Source organism: Nerophis lumbriciformis, linkage group LG04 (assembly GCF_033978685.3).
Source record: "Nerophis lumbriciformis linkage group LG04, RoL_Nlum_v2.1, whole genome shotgun sequence".
Taxonomy (NCBI): Eukaryota; Metazoa; Chordata; class Actinopteri; order Syngnathiformes; family Syngnathidae; genus Nerophis; species Nerophis lumbriciformis.
Window position 1 is genome coordinate 47,085,930 of NC_084551.2, and position 23,736 is coordinate 47,109,665.

The window sequence follows — 23,736 nt, forward strand, 5'->3', positions numbered from 1 at the left end:
GCTTGCTAACACAAACCAGGTGCGCAGAATAGCGCTCAACGGAAGACATGAAACTGCTACAGGAAAACACCAACAAAACAGGAAGAGCCACCAAAATAACAGCATAGGACAAGAACTAAAGCACTACACACAGGAAAACACTAACAAACTCAAAATAAGGCACGACGACCTGGTGGAGTTTCATTTTTTTAACGTTTTCTGCTGGCGGTGTGCCTCCGGATTTTTTTAATGAGAAAAATGTGCCTTGCCTCAAAAAAGGTTGAAAAACACTGCCTTAGAGAGGGGGTCCAGACTGAGGCCAAGGGGGAAAAAAACTCATAGCCATAGCACACATTCCTCTTACAAGTATGTAAAGAACACAAAGGACATTAAAGGCATTAAAAGAGCAGAGCTGATGCAACCAGCCAATTCTACATACAGCTATGAATAAAAAGTATAAGAAACATATACACTGTGGTGGCCTCTGCGGTGTTCCACGCCATCGTCTGCTGGGGTGGAGGGAGCATGGCCAGAGACAAGAGCAGACCCAACAAAGCAACCAAGAGAGCCGACTCCACTCTGGGCCGCTCACCAACTCTCGGCCAGTGTCCAGTCCGCATGGATGAGCGAGGATGCGTCTAAGGAGACATAGGTGTTCAATACCTGCTCATTCAGCCTAGACAGTGTGAAGCTTGTCCGTCCCGGCGCTCAGTGCTAGCTCCTGACGGAGATAGATATCTACATATATCCATATTTAAGAATTATTTCTTTCTATAGTCAGGTTTGAAATAACTAGTGTTTTCTCTTTGTGCTCTTTCTATTTTTTCTCCATCTCATGACCAAGGGTACACTGTGGACTACCTTGAGCTTGGAATGCAGGGAGTAGCAATACTCCTTTTTCTTTTCATATCCTGTCTCTTCTCAGAGTAGAAGAATTGACTTGTGTATTACTTCTGGAGGGTGGGGGCGAGGGACATATTGAAGAACACAGCACTTCCGTAAGGTTGGCAGATCAACTTGGCTGCGCAATTGAATGTGTTGTCCTAGGCTGGTCTCTATCTTCAAAGCTTTGAAAATAAATTACAAAATACCTATTCTGTTCTGGTGATAATTCAAACTCAGCTTATGTGTCATCAAAAGAATTTGGGATTGACCAGTAACTTAAATTCCCTTGGAGGAACATCTGGTCCAAACGCAACCCTCCGCAGCCCTGTCTCTTCATCCGCATCTCCTCCAGTCTCTCCAAACGTACTCCGGTGTGGCAGAGACCCAGTAGCTGGTCTCCCTGGCCAAAAGGCTCCCGGGAGGCAGATCCAGAAGTCCACAAAAAAGCCCCGCAGAAGTCACAAAAGTGCCACCCCTTGTCACACAGTCCCAAAGGGTCCCGAACCAAAAGGCAAAAAAAAAAAAAAAAAAAATTAAATAAATAAATAAATATTTATATATATATATATATATATGTATGTATAATAACACATGAAAACAAGAGGGAAACACAAAAGGATGACACAAGAGCACAGAGCTCCTGCCAACAGCAGCCACTACAGCGACGCCAACTTGGGAAAAAAAGTGCCGATGCGAAATTAGAAGTTTTAAAAGCTCCCAGCCTTCATACTCCCTCACATACAGCATCTGGTGGCATGAACTCTTACTTAAAGAGAACCAAGGAACCACCAGTCACTCTCAATCCCCAGGCTAAAGCACCAGTCATTCTCAACTCCCAGGCTAAAGACTATCAACCCCCCACACAGCAGCAGTCAAACCAAGGTTCACCGCCACCTCCACCACAGTCTATACACCATCCATCTGAGCAACAACAAATAACAGCATGGCAACTACAATATAGGACAACACCTCCCATTCAACCACCCACATCATTTGGCAAGAGCAACAGTCCATGCTTTCACACCCTTAACCCATTCAGGTACAACCGCAACTACCACTTTCTTTACCAAAACAGCAGCAGGTCTCTTGGAAAACAGTGCAGGACCATAGCCCTACAACCCACATGGACCCCCCTGTACAGCAATCAAGGCAAACTACCATTTCCCCTCCAACTGTACGTGATTTATTTCACAGGCAAAGAGATTGCAACATTGCAAATGTCGTTGCAAACCTCTCATCTACTCCCACCAAGGGAGATTCCCTATTTTGATGGTGACCCATTACTGTACAGAACCTTTGTCAGAGCATTTGTGCAATGTATTGAGAAAAACACAAGCAACAAAGGAGACTGTTTGTACTATCTGGAAATGTACACTAGTGGTCAACCTAAAGAACTGCTGCGTAGCTGTCAACACATGCCCCCAGATAGAGGCTATGAGATGGCAAAGTAATTGTTGGAAAAACACTTCCGTGACCAGTGCCAGATAACGGCAGCTTACATGGAGAAAGTGTTTAACTGGCCTTTGGTGACGTCTGAAGATGTACGAGCTCTGCAAGCCTACTCACTTTGCCTTCGAGAATGTTGCACTGCCATGGAAAAGGTGCAGTATATGCAGGAACTTATTTTACCCATCACGCAATATCCTTAAAAAAAGCTTCAAAGTGCCTGATTTTAACCATCGTTATATACACCCGTCCATTTTCCTGTGACGTCACATAGTGATGCCAACACAAACAAACATGGCGCATAGAACAGCAAGCTATAGCGACATTAGCTCGGATTCAGACTCGGATTTCAGCGGCTTAAGCGATTCAACAGATTACGCATGTATTGAAACGGATGGTTGTAGTGTGGAGGCAGGTAGCGAAAACGAAATTGAAGAAGAAACTGAAGCTATTGAGCCATATCGGTTTGAACCGTATGCAAGCGAAACCGACGAAAACGACACGACAGCCAGCGACACGGGAGAAAGCGAGGACGAATTCGGCGATCGCCTTCTAACCAACAATTGGTATGGGTTTGTTTGGCATTAAAGGAAACTAACAACTATGAACTAGGTTTACAGCATATGAAATACATTTGGCAACAACATGCACTTTGAGAGTGCAGACAATTTTCATCAATTCATATATTCTGTAGACATACCCTCATGTCAGCAGGCCAGGGAAGCTAGGGTCGATATTCTTCTCTTGATCATCTTCGGTGGCATAAGGGACGGTGTGAGCCAAGACATCCAGGGGGTTTAGCTCGCTCGTCTGCGGGAACAAACTGCCACAATGGCTTGCTGTGCTACCGAGGTCCTTTGTCCCTGAATTGCTCACACACTCCGGCAGATTCAATGGGGGTCTGGCGGCAGATTTCTTTGACTTTATCGTTGGAAATGCATCTGCTTTGAGTGTCGCAGGATATCCACACATTCTTGCCATCTCTGTCGTAGCATAGCTTTCGTCGGTAAAGTGTGCGGAACAAACGTCCAATTTCTTGCCACCTTCGCATCTTTGGGCCACTGGTGCAACTTGAATCCGTCCCCGTTCGTGTTGTTACACCCTCCGACAACACACCGACGAGGCATGATGTCTCCAAGGTACGGAAAACAGTCGAAAAAACGGAAAATAACAGAGCTGATTTGACTAGGTGTTTGTAATGTGTTTGAGAAAATGGCGGATTGCTTCCCGATGTGACGTCACTTTGTGACGTCATCGCTCCGAGAGCGAATAATAGAAAGGCGTTTAATTCGCCAAAATTCACCCATTTAGAGTTCGGAAATCGGTTAAAAAAATATATGGTCTTTTTTCTGCAACATCAAGGTATATATTGACGCTTACATAGGTCTGGTGATAATGTTCCCCTTTAATATGCCAGCTAACATGAAAACTGTGATCTCCAAGCTGCCGTACAGGCTGCAAGAAAGCTCGAGAGTCTCTGCATGCAACATATTGGAAAACCACCATCGCAGACCTCAGTTCTCCGACATTGTTGCATTCATTGAGCGACAGGTGAAAATTGTCTCTGACCCAGTCTTTGGAGACATCCAGAATGCACCACAGAGTACAGGAAGTAAACCTGTAAAAAGGAATGAAATCACAAGGTAAACCCAAATTCAAAGGTGACAGTTTTGCCACGACCATTACTATCGAAACCCCTGAAGCGGAAGATCCAACCAGATTTAAACCTGCTCCAAAGAAAAGTGCATCTGCTCGTACCACAAACGGCTGTATTTGCTGCTCTAAAAATCATGCTCTTGACCAGTGTCCTCAGATGGAGGAGAAGACCCACAGGGAGAAGATAACTTTCATAAGACAGAAAGGAATCTGTTTTGGGTGTCTTCATGTTGGACATCTTGGCAGGCATTGTGACAAGCGCTTGACCTGCAAGGTATGCAAGCAAAACCATCCAAGTCTGCTTCATATTAGTCAGAAGGAAAGAGCAAGCAACATAAATGCAAACCAAAATAAGGCAAGTAAACTATCTGTGAGTAATGCACAAGTATCTCTGCAAACATGTGGACGAACGGGGGCTGGTAACGGAAATGGAATTCTGTCAATTCTGCCTGTACAGATAAAGTCCAGCAAAGGACACACAGTCATACAAACCTATGCATTCCTGGATCCGGGCAGTACAGATACATTTTGTTCTGAAAGCTTGATGACAAAGCTCAACTTGAATGGAAGAAAAACTCAAATCAGTCTCCTAACCATGGGCCCAAAAACATCAGTTTCCTGTTACATGCTGACGGACTTAGAGATTTCAAGCCTCACTGGGCAACAGTTCTACGACCTTCCCAAGGTCTACACCAGAGGTGTCAAACTCAAATACAGAGTGGGCCAAAATTTTAAACTGAACAAAGCCAAGGTTGAACAAATTAACCTTTTAATAGGGACCCAAACAAGTTTTGCATTGAATATTGAACAAGCAAGGCTTATATAACTTTATAGTGACATGCAAAATCGAGTTTCAAATAATAATAATAATAATAATTCAAAAATATCAATGGCATATCAAATAAAATTTAAATAAAAATTGAATGCCTCTTTTCTATTTGCAGCCTTCTGAGGTAAATATCAAAACAAACTTTTTCCCCCGGCTAATAATACATTTGAAAATAAAATAACAATAATGAATGAATCAAACATTCAAGCCTTGAAGTAGCAAGAAAAAGTGCATGAATAAAACGTTAATTATTGCTCAGTTTGCTACACTGATTTGCTTTAACACTGAATATGGAACAAGCAACGCTTATATAACTTAATAGTGCAAAATCCATCCATCCATCCATTTTCTACCGCTTATTCCCTTTTGGGGTCGCGGGGGGCGCTGGGGCCTATCTCAGCTACAATCGGGCGGAAGGCGGGGTACACCCTGGACAAGTCGCAGTAGTGCAAAATCAACTTTCAAAAAACAAAGGAAAAAACATCAATGGTATATTAAATAACATTTTAATAAAACATGGAATGCCTCTTTTCTATTTGCAGCCTTCTGAGGTAAATATCAACATTAACTTTTTCCACAGGCTAATACATTTTAAAATAAAATAACAATGAATAAATCAACCATTCAGGCCTTTTTACTGCTCAGTTTGTGACACATTGATCTAATCTGATGTGCCCAAGCCAGATACCTGCCATCTTTTCTGGGATGCTAGTTCATCAATGTCGGGGCTCAGGTGGGCGGGGTTGAGGGGGTGGGGTTTGGTGGTAGCGGGGGGTGTATATTGTAGCGTCCCGGAAGAGTTAGTGCTGCAAGGAGTTCTGGGTATTTGTTCTGTTGTGTTTATGTTGTGTTACGGTGCGGATGTTCTCCCGAAATGTGTTAGTCATTCTTGTTTGGTGTGGTTTCACAGTGTGGCGCATATTTGTAACACTGTTAAAGTTGTTTATGCGGCCACCCTCAGTATGACCTGTATGGCTGTTGATCAACTATGCCTTGCATTCACTTATGTGTGTGTAGAAGACGCATATATCATGTGACAGGGGCCGGCACGCTGTTTGTATGGAGGAAAAGCAGACGTAACGACAGGTTGTAGAGGACACTAAAGGCAGTGCCTTTAAGGCCCGCCCCCAATATTGTTGTCCGGGTGGAAATCGGGAGAAATTCGGGAGAATGGTTGCCCCGGGAGACTTTCGAGAGGGGCACTGAAAATCGGGAGGGTTGGCAAGTATGAGTATTAGCGGTTAATGCGGTGTTACAGCTATATATAATACCGGCGGGCCGGCTCTAATGTTGATTTGATATTGCCTCAAGGGCCAAATTAAATTACACGGCCGCGGGCCAGAGTTTGACACCCATGGTCTACACCCAAAAAAGGATGCCCGTAACGACAAGCAACCTCATCAATGAAGAGGAGTTGGCTAAATGGCCATACGTTGGATGCTTGAACCCTGGGAAGTGGTCAACAGTCGTGGAAATGGACCGTATGCCGTTAAGACCCTATTGGGGTGGGTCATTAATGGCCTTCCTGACTACAGTGAGAAGAGGAGTAAGATTGGCTGCTCCACTACTACTGTCAACAAGATCTCAACAAAGCTGGAGGAGCTGCTGCACAATCAATATAACCATGATTTTAACGACAGGTCATCAGAAGACAAAGAAGAAATGTCTAGGGCTGACATGAAATTCATGAATCAATCAATCAATTAGGGATGTCCCGATCCAGGTTTTTGCACTTCCGATCCGATACCGATATTGTTTTTGCACTTCCGATCCGATCCGATACTGATACTGACCGATACCGATACTGACCGATACTGGCCTATCCGAGCATGTATTAAAGTTTAAAGTTATTTAGCCTACTTAGTTGTCAGAATCATGTTGAAAAGGGTTTTAGTACTCTTGATAACAACTAGCCATCTGAATTAGGGGAGTTTGAATAATACACAATGGTTGGTAACAAAAAACTGACCTGTTTATTCAAGGATAAACACAAAATAGACAAAATTATACATGACAAACAGAAATGGCATCATTGAACTAGGGCTGGGCGGTATGGCCTTTTTTTAATATTGCGATATTTTAAGGCCATATTGCGATACACGATATATATCTCGATATTTTGTCTCAGCCTTGAATGAACACTTGATGCATATAATCACAGCAGTATGATGATTCTATGTGTCTACATTAAAACATTCTTCTTCATACTGCATTAATATATGCTACTTTTAAACTTTCATGCAGAGAGGGAAATCACAATTAAAAAAATCACTATTTTTTTCATACGGTGTTGATGTGGAAATGTTTGCCTCGGCATTTTGATGGTGTGGACGTGTGGCACCGAATGGAGATAAGCGTCTCGACAGACGTTACAATATTTGAACAATGATGACGAAAACTGTTTTCTCTGTCGTGTCCGTGTGTCGAAAATTGTTATGCGCTTATTTTTTTATTTGATTTTGTGCGTGGCATAGATTTGCCGTGCGCAGAGGACGCTTGAGCAGGTGCGCACCTTAGCGGCTGCGCTAGCATCACAGCTAACGTTAGCCATGCTGCTACCTCGCTCTCTGCTGGGAGAGGGCGTATACGTATGTGACGTATGACGTGACAGTATGTGACGTGTGTAAGAAGGTGCGCTCGCTGTCTGTAAAAGGGAGACACAGGAAAGAGTGAGAAGAGCCTGTCGTGTAATGCCAGCAGCTAAAAGCAACTGCGTGAGAATCCACAGACCTGTGGATGTGTTGAAGGCGTGCTGGAAAATGCGGAACGGAAATTAGGGAGCAGCAGAAAAGTGGAATGTATTATTTAAAATCGGTGCGTTGGAAAACACGGACCGGAGTTTTTTTAAAACTGGATCTGGATCGGCATTTTCCCATGCCTTGCCGATACGCATTTTTTTGCAAATATCGGCGGCCGATCCGATCCAAATATCGGATCGGGACATCCCTACAATCAATCAATGTTTATTTATATAGCCCTAAATCACAAGTGTCTCAAAGGGCTGCACAAGCCACAACGACATCCTCGGTTCAGATCCCACATAAGGGCAAGGAAAAACTCACTACCCAGTGGGATGTCAATGTGAATGACTATGAGAAACCTTGGAGAGGACCGCAGATGTGGGTGACCCCCCCGCCCCATCCTCTCTAGGGGGTCACCCACATGAAGGTCATGACTGATTCGTGAAAGCTTCAAGTTAGACTCTACACTTTGGAACTGCCCTTTAAAAAGAAGGATGATGTGTCTCTGCCCAATAATCAGTGCGTTGCTAGGCAATGCATACTTGATCTGAAAAGGAGGTTTGGGAAAGATGAAAGATTTCAAACATCTGATGTCACACAATGGTGGTACTTTAATACCACTCAAAATCCTGCAGACAAAGCCTCAAGAGGAGTTAAAGTGGATGAGTTCCTGACTCACAAAGGATGGATAGAAGGCCCTGAATTTCTGAAGAAACAAGAGGAAGAGTGGCCAGCTGATATCTTGGAGTATGGGATTGCAGTGGAAGAACCTGAGGTAAAAAAGGAGCTCAGCACCAATGTAGTTATTGTTGATACTCCAAGTGCTACTCATCAAGTGATCACTTACTTCTCTGACTGGAAACGGTTGAAGAGGTCAGTTGCCTGGATTCTGAAAATAAGAAACTAAGAAAACTACTAAGTGATGACAAAATGGATCAGGAAATGATGCGTATAAAAGCTGCACTGACAAACCAAACTCTAACACCAGACGATCTTTCAAGAGCTGAGACGGCCATCATCCACTTCACTCAAAAGCAAAGATTCCCACAGGAACTTGCTTTATTGAAATCTGGGAAGAGTGACGTGAAGAAAGACAGTTCCATTTACAAGCTGGACCCCATTCTGGAAAATGGTTCGCTTAGAGTAGGAGGGCGATTGAGTAAAGCAGCAATGTCAGAGGATTCTGAACATCCCATTATCCTCGCAAAAGATTTCCATATCTCCGCTCTGATACTAAAACACATCCACGAACAGCTGGGCCATGGTGGGAGAAACCATGTACTCTCCAGGCTGAGAAGGGAATATTAGATCACAAGTGCTAATGCAGCCACAAGAAAAATCCTTTCAAACTGTCTTCTGTAAACGCCATAGAGGGATATTGGGCGAACAGAAGATGTCAGACCTACCTAAAGTTAAAGTACCAATGATTGTCACACACACACTAGGTGAAATTTGTCTTCTGCATTTGACCCATCCCCTTGTTCACCCCCTGGGAGGTGAGGGGAGCAGTGAGCAGCAGCGGTGCCGTGCCCGGGAATTATCTTTGGTGATTTAACCCCCAATTCCAACCCTTGATGCTGAGTGCCGAGCAGGGAGGTAACGGGTCCCATTTTTTTTATAGTCTTTGGTATGACTCGGCCGGGGTTTGAACTCACAACCTACCGATCTCAGGGCGGACACTCTAACCCAGGGGTGTCAAACTCAAATACAGAGTGGGCCAAAATTTAAAACTGAACAAAGCCGCGGACCAAGGTTGAACAAATTAACCTTTAACGTACTCTACGAGCTATCGTCACGTCCGCTTTTCATCCATTCTAACATCGTTCAGACCCAGTCACAAAATATGTGCGGCTTCTGTATGCACACACGAGCGAATGCAACGCATACTTCATCAACAGCGATACAGGTTACACTGAGAGTGACTGTATAAGCAACTTAAACATTGTTAAAAATATACGCCACACTGTGAATCCACACCAAATAAGAATGACAAACATATTTCGGGAGAACATCTGCACCGTAACACAACATAAACACAACAGAACAAATACCCAGAATCCTTTGCAGCACTAACTCTTCCGGGACGCTACAAAATACACCCCCGCTACCACTAAACCTCCCCCGCCCACACACACACCTTGTAGCGTCCCGGAAGAGTTAGTGCTGCAACGGGTTCTGGTTTGGTGTGGATTCACAGTGTGGCGTATATTTCTAACAGTGTTAAAGTTTTTTATTCGGCTACCCTCAGTGTAACCTGTATCGCTGTTTATGAAGTATGCGTTGCATTCTAATGTTTGTGCGTGCAGAAGTAACACATGTTATTTGACTGGGCCAGCACTTGTCTGGCTGGCTGGTGTTTGGAAGACTCCCGGGAGGATCGGCGGGCCAGCTTTAGTGTTAATTTGATATCGCCTCAAGGGCCAAGTGAAAATTTGGCCCGCGGGCCAGAGTTTGACACCCATGCTCAACCACTAGGCCACTGACTATGTAAGGATGTAGAGAGGATCGCTGCCGACCTAACTCCATTTACCAACGTCGGAGTTGATTATTTCAGCCCGGTTGAGGTCAAGAGAGGTCGTTCATTGGAAAAGCGATGTGGAGTCATCTTTACCTGTATGGCATGTAGAGCAGTCCATTTGGAAGTCGCCTACTCATTGGACACAGATTCCTGTATAAATGCTCTACGCAGCTTCATTTGTAGAAGAGGACCAGTCTCTCATTTAAGATCTGACAATGGAACCAATTTTGTTGGTGCTGAAAGGGAGTTGAGAGAAGCACTCGCTGCTCTAAATCACAGCAAAATACAGTCGGCATTTCTGGAGGAAGGAACACAGTGGAGCTTCAACCCACCAACAGCCTCTCACCATGGAGGTACATGGGAGCGCTTGATCAGAATGATCCGACGAACATTGACATCAGTTCTACGACAGCAAACCTGGAATGAAAAGCATTTCAAACGGTGCTGTGTGAAGTCGAAGCGATACTGAATGACCGACCCATAACAAGGTTGTCTGGGGATCCCAATGATCTAGAAGGCCTCACTCCCAATCACATTCTGACCATGAAAGAAACACCAATATTACCACCTGGATTATTAGAAAAATCAGACCTCTATCTCAAACGAAGATGGAGACAAGTCCAATACATCTCGGACGGCGTGGCGCAGTTGGGAGAGTGGCCGTGCCAGCAACCTGAGGCTTCCTGGTTCAATCCCCACCTTCTACCAACCTAGTCACGTTTGTTGTGTTCTTGAGCAAGACAGCAAACCTTGAATGACAAAGCATTTCAAACGGTGCTGTGTGAAGTCGAAGCGATACTGAATGACCGACCCATAACAAGGTTGTCTGGGGATCCCAATGATCTAGAAGGCTTCACTCCCAATCACATTCTGACCATGAAAGGAACACCAATTTTACCACCTGGATTATTAGAAAAATCAGACCTCTATCTCTAACGAAGATGGAGACAAGTCCAATACATCTCGGACGGCGTGGCGCGGTTGGGAGAGTGGCCGTGCCAGCAACCTGAGGCTTCCTGGTTCAATCCCCACCTTCTACCAACCTAGTCACGTTTGTTGTGTCCTTGAGCAAGACAGCAAACCTTGAATGACAAAGCATTTCAAACGGTGCTGTGTGAAGTCGAAGTTATACTGAATGACCGCCCCATAACAAGGTTGTCTGGGGATCTCAATGATCTAGAAGGCCTCACTCCCAATCACATTCTGACAATGAAAGGAACACCAATTTTACCACCTGGATTATTAGAAAAATCAGACCTCTATCTCAAACGAAGATGGAGACAAGTCCAATACATCTCGGGCGGCGTGGCGCGGTTGGGAGAGTGGCCGTGCCAGCAACCTGAGGCTTCCTGGTTCAATCCCCAGCTTCTACCAACCTAGTCACGTTTGTTGTGTCCTTGAGCAAGACAGCAAACCTTGAATGACAAAGCATTTCAAACGGTGCTGTGTGAAATCGAAGCGATACTGAATGACCGCCCCATAACAAGGTTGTCTGGGGATCCCAATGATCTAGAGGGCCTCACTCCCAATCACATTCTGAACATGAAAGCAACACCAATTTTAACACCTGGATTATTAGAAAAATCAGACCTCTATCTCAATTGAAGATGGAGACAAGTCCAATACATCTCGGACGGCGTGGCGCGGTTGGGAGAGTGGCCGTGCCAGCAACCTGAGGCTTCCTGGTTCAATCCCCACCTTCTACCAACCTAGTCACATTTGTTGTGTCCTTGAGCAAGACAGCAAACCTTGAATGACAAAGCATTTCAAACGGTGCTGTGTGAAGTCAAAGTGATACTGAATGACCGCCCCATAACAAGGTTGTCTGGGGATCTCAATGATCTAGAAGGCCTCACACCCAATCACATTCTGACCATGAAAGGAACACAAATTTTACCACCTGGATTATTAGAAAAATCAGACCTCTATCTCAAACGAAGATGGAGACAAGTTCAATACATCTCGGACCTATTCTGGAAACGCTGGTTAAGAGAATACTTACCTTTGCTACAGGAGTGGCAGAGTTGGAGCAAACAGAGAAGAAGTCTTGTCCCAAATGACATTGTACTGATCGCAGACACTACTGCTCGACGTGGCTCCTGATTACTTGGAAGAGCCATGGAGACTTATCCGGATAAAAAAGGATTGGTGCGTTCTGCTAAAGTCAAAACTAAAACGAGCACACTGGTCAGACCAGTTACAAAGCTGGGATTGCTTCAAGAAGCTGAAGTATAAAAAAAAAAACCTCAAAGATGATTATTATTTGTTTATGTTTATGGCTCCATTGTTATCATTATTTTGAATTGTTCATGGCATCCTGCCCTTCTCAATTAGGGGCCAGAGTATTGGAGCCAAATTTGTTTATATTGTTTTTATTTTGTTTTCTCTAATTGATTGCTGGCCTCAGTTCCTGCTGAATTTCCTTTTCGGCAGATTGCTCCGCCCACTTCCTCTTGAGAACCAGGAAGTGTTGACAGGGATGGGACCGTTGCTATGGTGCGGTTGCCATGGTGAACTCATTTAATTGGGTTCAGGTGGGAGCACTCGGTGGCGATTGCATGGAGGACACAAACAGTTTTCGACCGTGCCGTGCGGGCCGTGTGTGGTCAGGTCTCGCTACTGTGACAATATTCCATTCAAGCCCTCTGGACATTGACTCATTTGCACGCGTCAAACTAGTCAACACAGTCACCCTCAGTATCAGCCCAAAGGTAAAGGCTGTACACCATGTATTAACTGTACATTTTTCTATGTATTTATGGTGAGCTGTTTCACAATATCAACACAATATTTCCACCAGTTCCTTACTCCCCTTCATAACATACAAGTGTCTGATCAAAACAAAGTCAATAGTACACAATAACTAAATTAAATCAAAAACTATCTATTACGCATTCACATCCTTTTAGCCTTCAAAGTCCTTCTGCTTCCGTTTCCGACGGGAAACAAGATGGCCGACTTCCTGTTTATTTTCAAATGTGGGTTCTTGAGACTTTTATGTTTGCCTCTCATTTTTGGAGCTTTATATAATTATACTACAAACCCCGTTTCCATATGAGTTGGGAAATTGTGTTAGATGTAAATATAAACGGAATACAATGATTTGCAAATCCTTTTCAACCCATATTCAATTGAATGCACTACAAAGACAACATATTTGATGTTCAAACTCATAAACTTTTTTTTTTTTTGCAAATAATAATTAACTTAGAATTTCATGGCTGCAACACGTGCCAAAGTAGATGGGAAAGGGCATGTTCACCACTGTGTTACATCACCTTTTCTTTTAACAACACTCAATAAACGATTTGGAAATGATTAAACTAATTGTTGAAGCTTTGAAAGTGGAATTCTTTCCCATTCTGGTTTTATGTAGAGCTTCAGTCGTTCAACAGTCCGGGGTCTCCGCTGTCGTATTTTACGCGTCATAATGCGCCACACATTTTCGATGGGAGACAGGTCTGGACTGCAGGCGGACCAGGAAAGTACCCGCACTCTTTTTTTACGAAGCCACGCTGTTGTAACACATGCTGAATGTGGCTTGGCATTGTCTTGCTGAAATAAGCAGGGGCATCCATGAAAAAGACGGCGCTTAGATGGCAGCATATGTTGTTCCAAAACCTGTATGTACCTTTCAGCATTAATGGTGCCTTCACAGATGTGTAAGTTACCCATGTCTTGGGCACTAATGCACCCCCATACCATCACAGATGCTGGCTTTTCAACTTTGCGTCGATAACAGTCTGGATGGTTCGCTTCCCCTTTGGTCCGGATGACACAATGTCGAATATTTCCCCAAAAAATTTGAAATGTGGACTCGTCAGACCACAGAACACTTTTCCACTTTGCATGAGTCCATCTTAGATGATCTCGGGCCCAGAGAAGCCGGCGGAGTTCCTGGATGTTGTTGATAAATGGCTTTCGCTTTGCATAGTAGAGCTCTAACTTGCACTTACAGATGTAGCGACCAACTGTATTTAGTGACAGTGGTTTTCTGAAGTGTTCCTGAGCCCATGTGGTGATATCCTTTAGAGAATGATGTTGGTTTTTGATACAGTGCCGTCTGAGGGATCGAAGGTTACGGTCATTCAATTTGGTTTCCGGCCATGCTGCTTACGTGCAGTGATTTCTCCAGATTCTCTGAACCTTTTGATGATATTATGGACCGTAGATGTTGAAATCCCTAAATTTCTTGCAATTGCACTTTGAGAAACGTTGTTCTTAAACTGTTTGACTATTTGCTCACGCAGTTGTGGACAAAAAGGGGTGTACCTCGCCCCATCCTTTCTTGTGAAAGACTGAGCATTTTTTGGGACGCTGTTTTTATACCCAATCATGGCACCCACCTGTTCCCAATTCGCCTGCACACCTGTGGGATGTTCCAAATAAAGTGTTTGATGAGCATTCCTCAACTTTATCAGTATTAATTGCCACCTTTCCCCACTTCTTTGTCACGTGTTGCTGGCATCAAATTCTAAAGTTAATGATTATTTGCAAAAACAAAAGTGTTTATCAGTTTGAACATCAAATATGTTGTCTTTGTAGCATATTCAACTGAATATGGGTTGAGAATGATTTGCAAATCATTGTATTCCGTTTATATTTACATCTAACACAATTTCCCAACTCATATGGAAACGGGGTTTGTATTATATGATACGACATACACCACCTTCCATCCATCCATCTTCTTCCGCTTATCCGAGGTCGGGTCGCGGGGGCAGCAGCTTAAGCAGGGAAGCCCAGACTTCCCTCTCCCCAGCCACTTGGTCCAGCTCCTCCCGGGGGATCCCGAGGCGTTCCCAGGCCAGCCGGGAGAGATAGTCTTCCCAGCGTGTCCTGGGTCTTCCCCGTGGCCTCCTACCGGTCGGACGTGCCCGAAACACCTTCCTAGGGAGGCGTTCGGGTGGCATCCTGACCAGATGCCCGAACCACCTCATCTGGCTCCTCTCGATGTGGAGGAGCAGCGGCTTTACTTTGAGCTCCCCCCGAATGACAGAGCTTCTCACCCTATCTCTAAGGGAGAGCCCCGCCACTCGGCGGAGGAAACTCATTTCGGCCGCTTGTACCCGTGATCTTGTCCTTTCGGTCATGACCCAAAGCTCATGACCATAGGTGAGGATGGGAACGTAGATCGACCGGTAAATCGAGAGTTTTGCCTTCCGGCTCAGCTTCTTCTTCACCACAACGGATCGATACAGCGTCCGCATTACTGAAGACGCCGCACCAATCCGCCTGTCGATCTCACGATCCACTCTTCCCCCACTCGTGAACAAGACTCCGAGGTACTTGAACTCCTCCACTTGGGGCAAGATCTCCTCCCCAACCCGGAGATGGCACTCCACCCTTTTCCGGGAGAGAACCATGGACTCGGACTTGGAGGTGCTGATTCCCATCCCAGTCGCTTCACACTCGGCTGCGAACCAATCCAGTGAGAGCTGAAGATCTTGGCCGGAGGAAGCCATCAGGACCACACCTAATCCTGCAGCCACCAAACCAGATCCCCTCAACGCCCTGACTGCGCCTAGAAATTTTGAACAGAATCGGTGACAAAGGGCAGCCTTGGCGGAGTCCAACCCTCACTGGAAACGTGTCCGACTTACTGCCGGCAATGCGGACCAAGCTCTGACACTGATTATACAGGGAGCGAACTGCCACAATAAGACAGTCCGTTACCCCATACTCTCTGAGCACTCCCCACAGGACTTCCCGGGGTACACGGTCGAATGCCTTCTCCAAGTCCACAAAGCACATGTAGACTGGTTGGGCAAACTCCCATGCACCCTCAAGGACCCTGCCGAGAGTATAGAGCTGGTCCACAGTTCCATGACCAGGACGAAAACCACACTGTTCCTCCTGAATCCGAGGTTCGACTATCCGGCGTAGCCTCCTCTCCAGTACACCTGAATAGACCTTACCGGGAAGGCTGAGGAGTGTGATCCCACGATAGTTGGAACACACCCTCCGGTTCCCCTTCTTAAAGAGAGGAACCACCACCCCGGTCTGCCAATCCAGAGGTACCGCCCCCGATGTCCACACGATGTTGCAGAGTCTTGTCAACCAAGACAGCCCCGCAACATCCAGAGCCTTAAGGAACTCTGGGCGGATCTCATCCACCCCCGGGGCCTTGCCACCGAGGAGCTTTTTAACTACCTCGGCAACCTCAGCCCCAGAAATAGGAGAGCCCACCACAGATTCCCCAGGCCCTGCTTCCTCATAGGAAGACGTGCTGGTAGGATTGAGGAGGTCTTCGAAGTATTCCCTCCACCGATCCACAACATCCACAGTCGAGGTCAGCAGAGCACCATCCCCACCATACACGGTGTTGACACTGCACTGCTTCCCCTTCCTGAGGCGGCGGATGGTGGTCCAGAATTGGTTCGAAGCCGTCCGGAAGTCTTTTTCCATGGCCTCACCGAACTCCTTCCATGTCCGAGTTTTTGCCTCCGCGACCGCTGAAGCCGCACACCGCTTGGCCTGTCGGTACCTGTCTGCTGCCTCAGGAGTCCCATGAGCCAAAAGAACCCGATAGGACTCCTTCTTCAGCCTGACGGCATCCCTCACCGCCGGCGTCCACCAACGGGTTCTAGGATTACCGCCACGACAGGCACCAACTTCCTTACGGCCACAGCTCCAATCGGCCGCCTCGACAACAGAGGAACGGAACATCGTCCACTCGGACTCAATGTCCAGCACCTCCCTCGTGACATGTTCAAAGTTCTTCCGGAGGTGGGAATTGAAACTCTCTCTGACAGGAGACTGCCAGACGTTCCCAGCAAACCCTCACAATGCGTTTGGGCCTGCCAGGTCTGTCCGGCATCCTCCCCCACCATCGCAGCCAACTCACCACCAGGTGGTGATCGGTAGAAAGCTCCGCCCCTCTCTTCACCCGAGTGTCCAAAACATGAGACCGCAAATCCGATGACACAACTACAAAGTCGATCACTGCGGCCTAGGGTGTCCTGGTGCCAAGTGCACATATGGACACCCTTATGTTTGAACACGGTGTTTGTAATCGACAATCTGTGACGAGCACAAAAGTCCAATAACAGAACACCACTCGGGTTCAGATCCGGAAAAGTCCAATAACAGAACACCACTCGGGTTCAGATCCGGGCGGCCATTCTTCCCAATCACACCTCTCCAGGTTTCACTGTCGCTGCTAACATGAGCGTTGAAGTCCCCCAGTAGAACGAGGGAATCACCCGGGGGAGCACTCTCCAGTACTCCCTCGAGTAAATCCAAAAAGGGTGGGTACTCTGAGCTGCCATTTGGCGCGTAAACGCAAACAACAGTCAGGACCCGTCCCCCCACCCGAAGGCGGAGGGAAGCTACCCTCTCGTCCACCGGGTTGAACTCCAACGTGCAGGCTTTGAGCCGAGGGGCAACAAGAATTGCCACCCCAGCCCGTCGCCTCTCACTGCCGGCAACGCCAGAGTGGAAGAGAGTCCAGCCCCTCTCAAGAGAAGTGGTTCCAGAGCCCTTGCTGTGCGTCGAGGTGAGTCCGACTATATCTAGCCGGAACTTCTCCACCTCACGCACTAGCTCAGGCTCCTTCCCCCCCCAGCGAAGTGACGTTCCACGTCCCAAGAGCCAGTTTATGTAGCCGAGGATCGGACCGCCAAGTGCCCTGCCCTCGGCTGCCGCCCAGCTCACACTGCACCCGACCTCTATGGCCCCTGCTATGGGTGGTGAGCCAATTGGAGGGGGGACCCACGTTGCCTCTTCGGGCTGTGCCCGGCCGGGCCCCATGGGGGCAGGCCCGGCCACCAGGCGCTTGCCATCGTGCCCCACCTCCGGGCCTGGCTCCAGAGGGGGGACCCGGTGACCCGCGTCCGGGCGAGGGAAATCTGGGTCCTTTGTTTGTGTTCTTCATCGAGGTCTTCGAGCTGCTCTTTGTCTGATCCCTCACCTAGGACCAGTTTGCCTTGGGAGACCCTACCAGGGGGCATAGAAACCCCCGGACAACATAGCTCCTAGGATCATTGGGACACGCAAACTCCTCTACCACGGTAAGGTGGCAGCTCAAAAATTTTATTTATAATTATTACACGGTACTTATAGTAAGTGTCAGGTTTGTAAAGGCAACATTGTTGATTGTGTCTTAATTAGGTGTGTCTAATATGTGCTGACCTTGGTGAAGAAGGAGCAGTTGCCCTCAGACAGCCAGGCCACAGAACCCGCCACCGAGGGTGAAGGATCACATCCGTCGCCCGCATCCCTCAGCTGATACGACCCCTGACCCCAGCGCGCCGTCAGCCAATCGTATCTGGCGTCCAGTCGCTTGACGATCACTGGCATGCGCCATCCTGCGGGAGATGGAGGTTGAATGACCACCATGAACCGGATCAGGAGGAAGCTGGCTTACCCTGGGAGGTGAAGACCGCCTGGGCCAGGCCGCAGTTGTGACCCGTGCAGGCCCAGGAGTACAGAACACTGGGGATCCAGTTCCCCAGAGCAAAGACCGGTACTGGAGAGAAGTGGAGCCTGGACAGAACCTCCTTTTGACTGACAACAACAACAACAACAACAACAACACGTTACACTTTCAACTCATATTTGATCCGTATCAATCCAAATATAGATACCAAGGTATCGGATTGATACTATCCTAATGGGATTGATACTTGTGCTGCAGTTTTATTCCATATGTTCAGTAAAATAGTCGATTTTGTCCCTCCCCTCCTTTGGGTTGTTTTGTTTACATTTTATTATTTATATTTACATGGTTGTTATTTTGTTATTTTGTAATGGTGACTTTTTTGTCAAACAATTGTCCATCCATCCATCCATTTTCTACCGCTTATTCCCTTCGGGGTCGCGGGGGGCGCTGGAGCCTATCTCAGCTACAATCGGGCGGAAGGCGGGGTACACCCTGGACAAGTCGCCACCTCATCGCAGGGCCAACACAGATAGACAGACAACATTCACACTCACATTCACACACTAGGGCCAATTTAGTGTTGCCAATCAACCTATCCCCAGGTGCATGTCTTTGGAGGTGGGAGGAAGCCGGAGTACCCGGAGGGAACCCACGCAGTCACGGGGAGAACATGCAAACTCCACACAGAAAGATCCCGAGCCTGGGATTGAACCCCAGACTACTCAGCACCTTCGTATTGTGAGGCAGACGCACTAACCCCTCTTGCACCGTGCTGCCGTCAAACAATTGTGTGTGGTAGAAAGTAAATGGTTTTTTATATTCTATTACAAAGCCCAAAACCAGTGAAGTTGGCAGGTTGTGTAAATGGTAAATAAAAACAAAATACAATGATTTGCAAATCCTTTTCAACCTGCATTCAATTGAATAGACTGCAAAGACAAGATACCTAACGTTCGAATTGGAAAACGTTGTTATTTTTTGCAAATATTAGCTCATTTGGAATTTGATGCCTGCAACATGTTTCAAAAGGCTGGCACAAGTGGCAAAAAAGACTGAGAAAGTTGAGGAATGCTCATCAAACACTTATTTGGAACTTCCAACAGGTGAACAGGGTAATTGGGAACAGGTGGGTGCCATGATTGGGTATAAAAGCAGCTTCTATGAAATGCTCAGTCATTCAACAAATACGTGAGCAAATTGTCCAACTGTTTAAGAACAACATTTCTCAACGAGCTATTGCAAAGAATTTAGGGATTATATTCATCAAAGGGTTCAAAGAATCTGGAGAAATCGCTGCACGTAACATTGAATGCCCGTGACCTTGGATCCATCAGGCGGTACTGCATCAAAAAGCGACATCAGTGTGTAAAGGATATCACCACATGGGCTCGGGAACACTTCAGAAAACCACTGTCAGTAACTACAGTTGGTCGCTACATCTGTAAATGCAAGTTAAAACTCTACTATGCAAAGCCAAAGCCATTTATCAACAACACCCAGAAACGCAGCCGGCTTCGCTGGGCCCGAGTTCATCTAAGATGTACCGATGCAAAGTTGAAAAGTGTTCTGTGGTCTGACGAGTCCACGTTTCAAATTGTTTTTGGAAACTTTGAACGTTGTGTCCTCCGGACCAAAGAGGTAAAGAATCATCCAGATTTTATAGGCGCAAAGTTGAAGAGCCAGCATCTGTGATGATATGGGGGTGTATTAGTGCCCAAGGCATGGGTAACTTACACATTTGTGAAGGCGCCATTAATGCTGAAAGGTACATACAGGTTTTGGTGCAAAATATGTTGCCATCCAAGCAACGTTATCATGGACGCCCCTGATTATTTCAGCAAGACAATGCCAAGCCACGTGTTACAACAGCGTGGCTTCGTAGTAAAAGAGTACTAGACTGGCCTGCCTGTAGTCCAGACCTGTCTCCCATTGAAAATGTGTGGCGCAATATGAAGCCTAAAATACCACAACGGAGACTCCGGACTGTTGAACAACTTAAGCTGTACATCAAGCAAGAATGGGAAAGAATTCCACCTGAAAAGCTTAAAAATTGGTCTCCTCAGTTCCCAAACGTTTACGGAGTGTTGTTAAAAGGAAAGGCCATGCAACACAGTGGTAAAAATGCCCCTGTGCCAACTTTTTTGCAATGTGTTGCTGCTGGGAAAAAAAATTACATTCCTCAGTTCGAACATCAAATATCTTGTCTTTGCAGTCTATTCAATTGAATATAAGTTGAAAAGGATTTGCAAATCATTGTATTCTGTTTTTATTTAAGGATTACACAACGTGCCAACTTCACTGATTTTGGGTGTAAAAACTAGGGCTATCAAAATTAACAGGGTTAAATTCATGTGATTAATCACAAAAAATAATCACATTAATCATGTGCACACTTAGATTAATCATGCAATTCATTTGAACTGTACAAGCTATTTTACATTAACCGCTATATACCGGTAGTCAGTGAGGAGATGAATGCATACGTCAGTACAAAAATGAGTGAGGAGACTCGCTGGTAAATTTCACTCCACAATACAGCTTGAAAGAACCTTAGATAAAACTGTTACCAAGTTTTGTGCAAATATGTTCAGGTAAAACATTTAAAATATATATTCTGTATGACATTCGGACAATAAAATTGCATTTGTGTGCAAATATTGGGGTCTTTTCTTAAGTTAATTTAAGCGAGTGAGTAATCACCTGTGATTAATCATGATTAATCCGAATTCAAAAATGTCATTAATCTGATGAAAAATAATTTGACAGCACTACTAAAAATCTTTAACCAAACTAGCGGCCCGCGGGTATTTTGCGGCCACACATCCTCTAAAATTCAAAATTGGCCCCAAGACGTCATGTGGAATCTTGCCAGGAGATTGCATTCATTTTAAAAGTCCAACATTTTTGTTGATGCAATGATATCACTATAGACAGCATGAGGTTTTCCTGGTCAATTACTTTTTATTAAGACTTGAATGTAGACATACACAGCATTTATTTAAACAACCCAATGCAAACAACCTTCCCTAGTGATGGTGGAAAAAAAATCCAACCAACACATAATGTCTACAGACATGGTTACTGGACTTTGATGATATTATTAGACCTACTCAGGGGCCCAGTGGTTAGAGTGTCCGCCCTGAGATCGGTAGATTGTGAGTTCAAACCCTGGCCGAGTCATACCAAAGACTATAAAAATGGGACCCATTACCTCCCTGCTTGGCACTCAGCATCAAGGGTTGGAACTGGGGGTTAAATCACCAAAAATGATTCCCGGGCACGGCGGCCGCTGCTGCTCACTGCTCCCCTCACCTCCCAGGGGGTGAACTATGTGTGTATATATATTAGGGCTGTGAATCTTTGGGTGTCCCACGATTCGATTCAATATCGATTCTTGGGTCACGATTCGATTCAAAATCAAATTTTTTTTTCTTCCAATTCAACACGATTCTCGATTCAAAAACGATTATTTCCCGATTCAAAAGGATTCTCTATTCATTCAATACATAGGATTTCAGCAGGATTTACCCCAGTCTGCTGACATGCAAGCAGAGTAGTAGATTTTTGTAAAAAGCTTTTATAATTGTAAAGGACAATGTTTTATCAACTGATTGCAATAATGTAAATTTGTTTTAACTATTAAATGAACCAAAAATATGACTTATTCTATCTTTGTGAAAATATTGGACACAATGTGTGGTCAAGCTTATGAGATGCGATGCAAGTGTAAGCCACTGTGACACTATTGTTTTTATTTTTATTTTTATAAATGTCTAATGATAATGTCAATGAGGAATTTTTAATCACTGCTATGTTGAAATTGTAACTAATATTGATACTGTTGTTGATAATATTCATTTTTGTTTCACTACTTTTGGTTTGTTCTGTGTCGTGTTTGTGTCTCCTCTCAATTGCTCTGTTTATTGCAGTTCTGAGTGTTGCTGGGTCGGGTTTGGTTTTGGAATTGGATTGCATTGTTATGGTATTGCTGTGTATTGTTTTTGTATACATATATATATACATACATATATATATGTATATATATATATATATACACATATATATGTATGTATATATATATATATATATATATATATATATATATATATATATACATATATACATATATATATATACACACACACACACACACACAGTATATATATATATATATATATATATATATATATATATATATATATATATATATATATATATATATATATATATCAATGATGTGCAGTCACTAGAGGCAGGTGAAGCGGGGCCTCACCTGCCAACATGGAAAGAAAAAAAATGTAAAAAGAAAAATGTTTTATTAAATTGTTATATGTATCCAGTGATTATACTATAAAGTTATTTTCCATTTAACTTCACCCGTTTTAGATTATTTTTTATTTAAAATCGCTGAATTTTCACATTTGCCGTTCAAATACTGAGAAGAGACGGTGCGGTGAACAGCAGCCAGTTGAGGCACGTCACTGCGTTGTGCCTCACCATGGATTGCGGACTAGGCTAACTGCTGGCCTGCTGTGCAGTGAGACCGTATTGCTATATGAACTATATTATACATTTCCATAGTTTAGTTAGCTGAGGTATATAATGTACAGTGTATTTTGTCAACAACTGTATGTGTGTAACGTATTTCTTGTGCTGAGCGATCATAAAACGGCTGCAAAAGACGCACTGGCTGAGGCTCGCCTCCTGCACCCCCGCCGTAGAATGCACGGCAACCCCTGATGGGAGTGTTATATCAACTAAAGCCCACACTTAAACTTTCCACGTGCAAGATTGAATCTATTTAAAAAAGTTATTTCATAAGAAGCCAAAAAGTGCAAAAACAATAATGTTCGTGTTGGAGGAGTTGTGAATGACTGCTGGGCCACAACATTAGGTACACCTGCAGACTGCAGGTGTATCTAATTCACAACTCCTCCAACACGAACATTATTGTTTTTGCACTTTTTGGCTTCTTATTAAATAACTTTTGTAACCTATTTTTATGGGCTTTCCTCTTTGTGATGTTAAGTTCCTGTTATGCGCTGTTATACAGTATATGCCTTGAGCTCTTATTTTGAAGGCGCTAAGAGCGGAATTTTGACACGTTGGAGTGGAGCGGAAGTTTTTGAAAGAAGGTAAATAAAGTGGTCCTCGTGTAAACTGGAGCCTCCGTGTTTGTTATTTTGTAGTTTCATACAGTATAGGCGACATTTATAAACCCTCGGTTACACTTTTTTAAATAGATTCAATCTTGCACGTGGAAAGTTGAAGTGAGGGCTTTAGTTGATATAACACTCCC

The 23,736-nt window shown here is 44.9% G+C and overlaps 1 protein-coding gene across 1 annotated transcript in view; it reads right to left on the minus strand.

Moving 5' to 3' along the window:
* Positions 1-23,736, minus strand: part of LOC133593141 (uncharacterized) — a 71,073-nt gene that overhangs the window by 45,322 nt on the left and 2,015 nt on the right. Inside the window, exons 2-3 of the mRNA XM_072912935.1 lie at positions 18,423-18,562; positions 18,188-18,363 (exon numbers count right to left, since the gene is read on the minus strand). Of these exons, the coding sequence (XP_072769036.1) occupies positions 18,188-18,363; positions 18,423-18,562 (316 nt within the window). The remainder of the gene's footprint in view (positions 1-18,187; positions 18,364-18,422; positions 18,563-23,736) is intronic.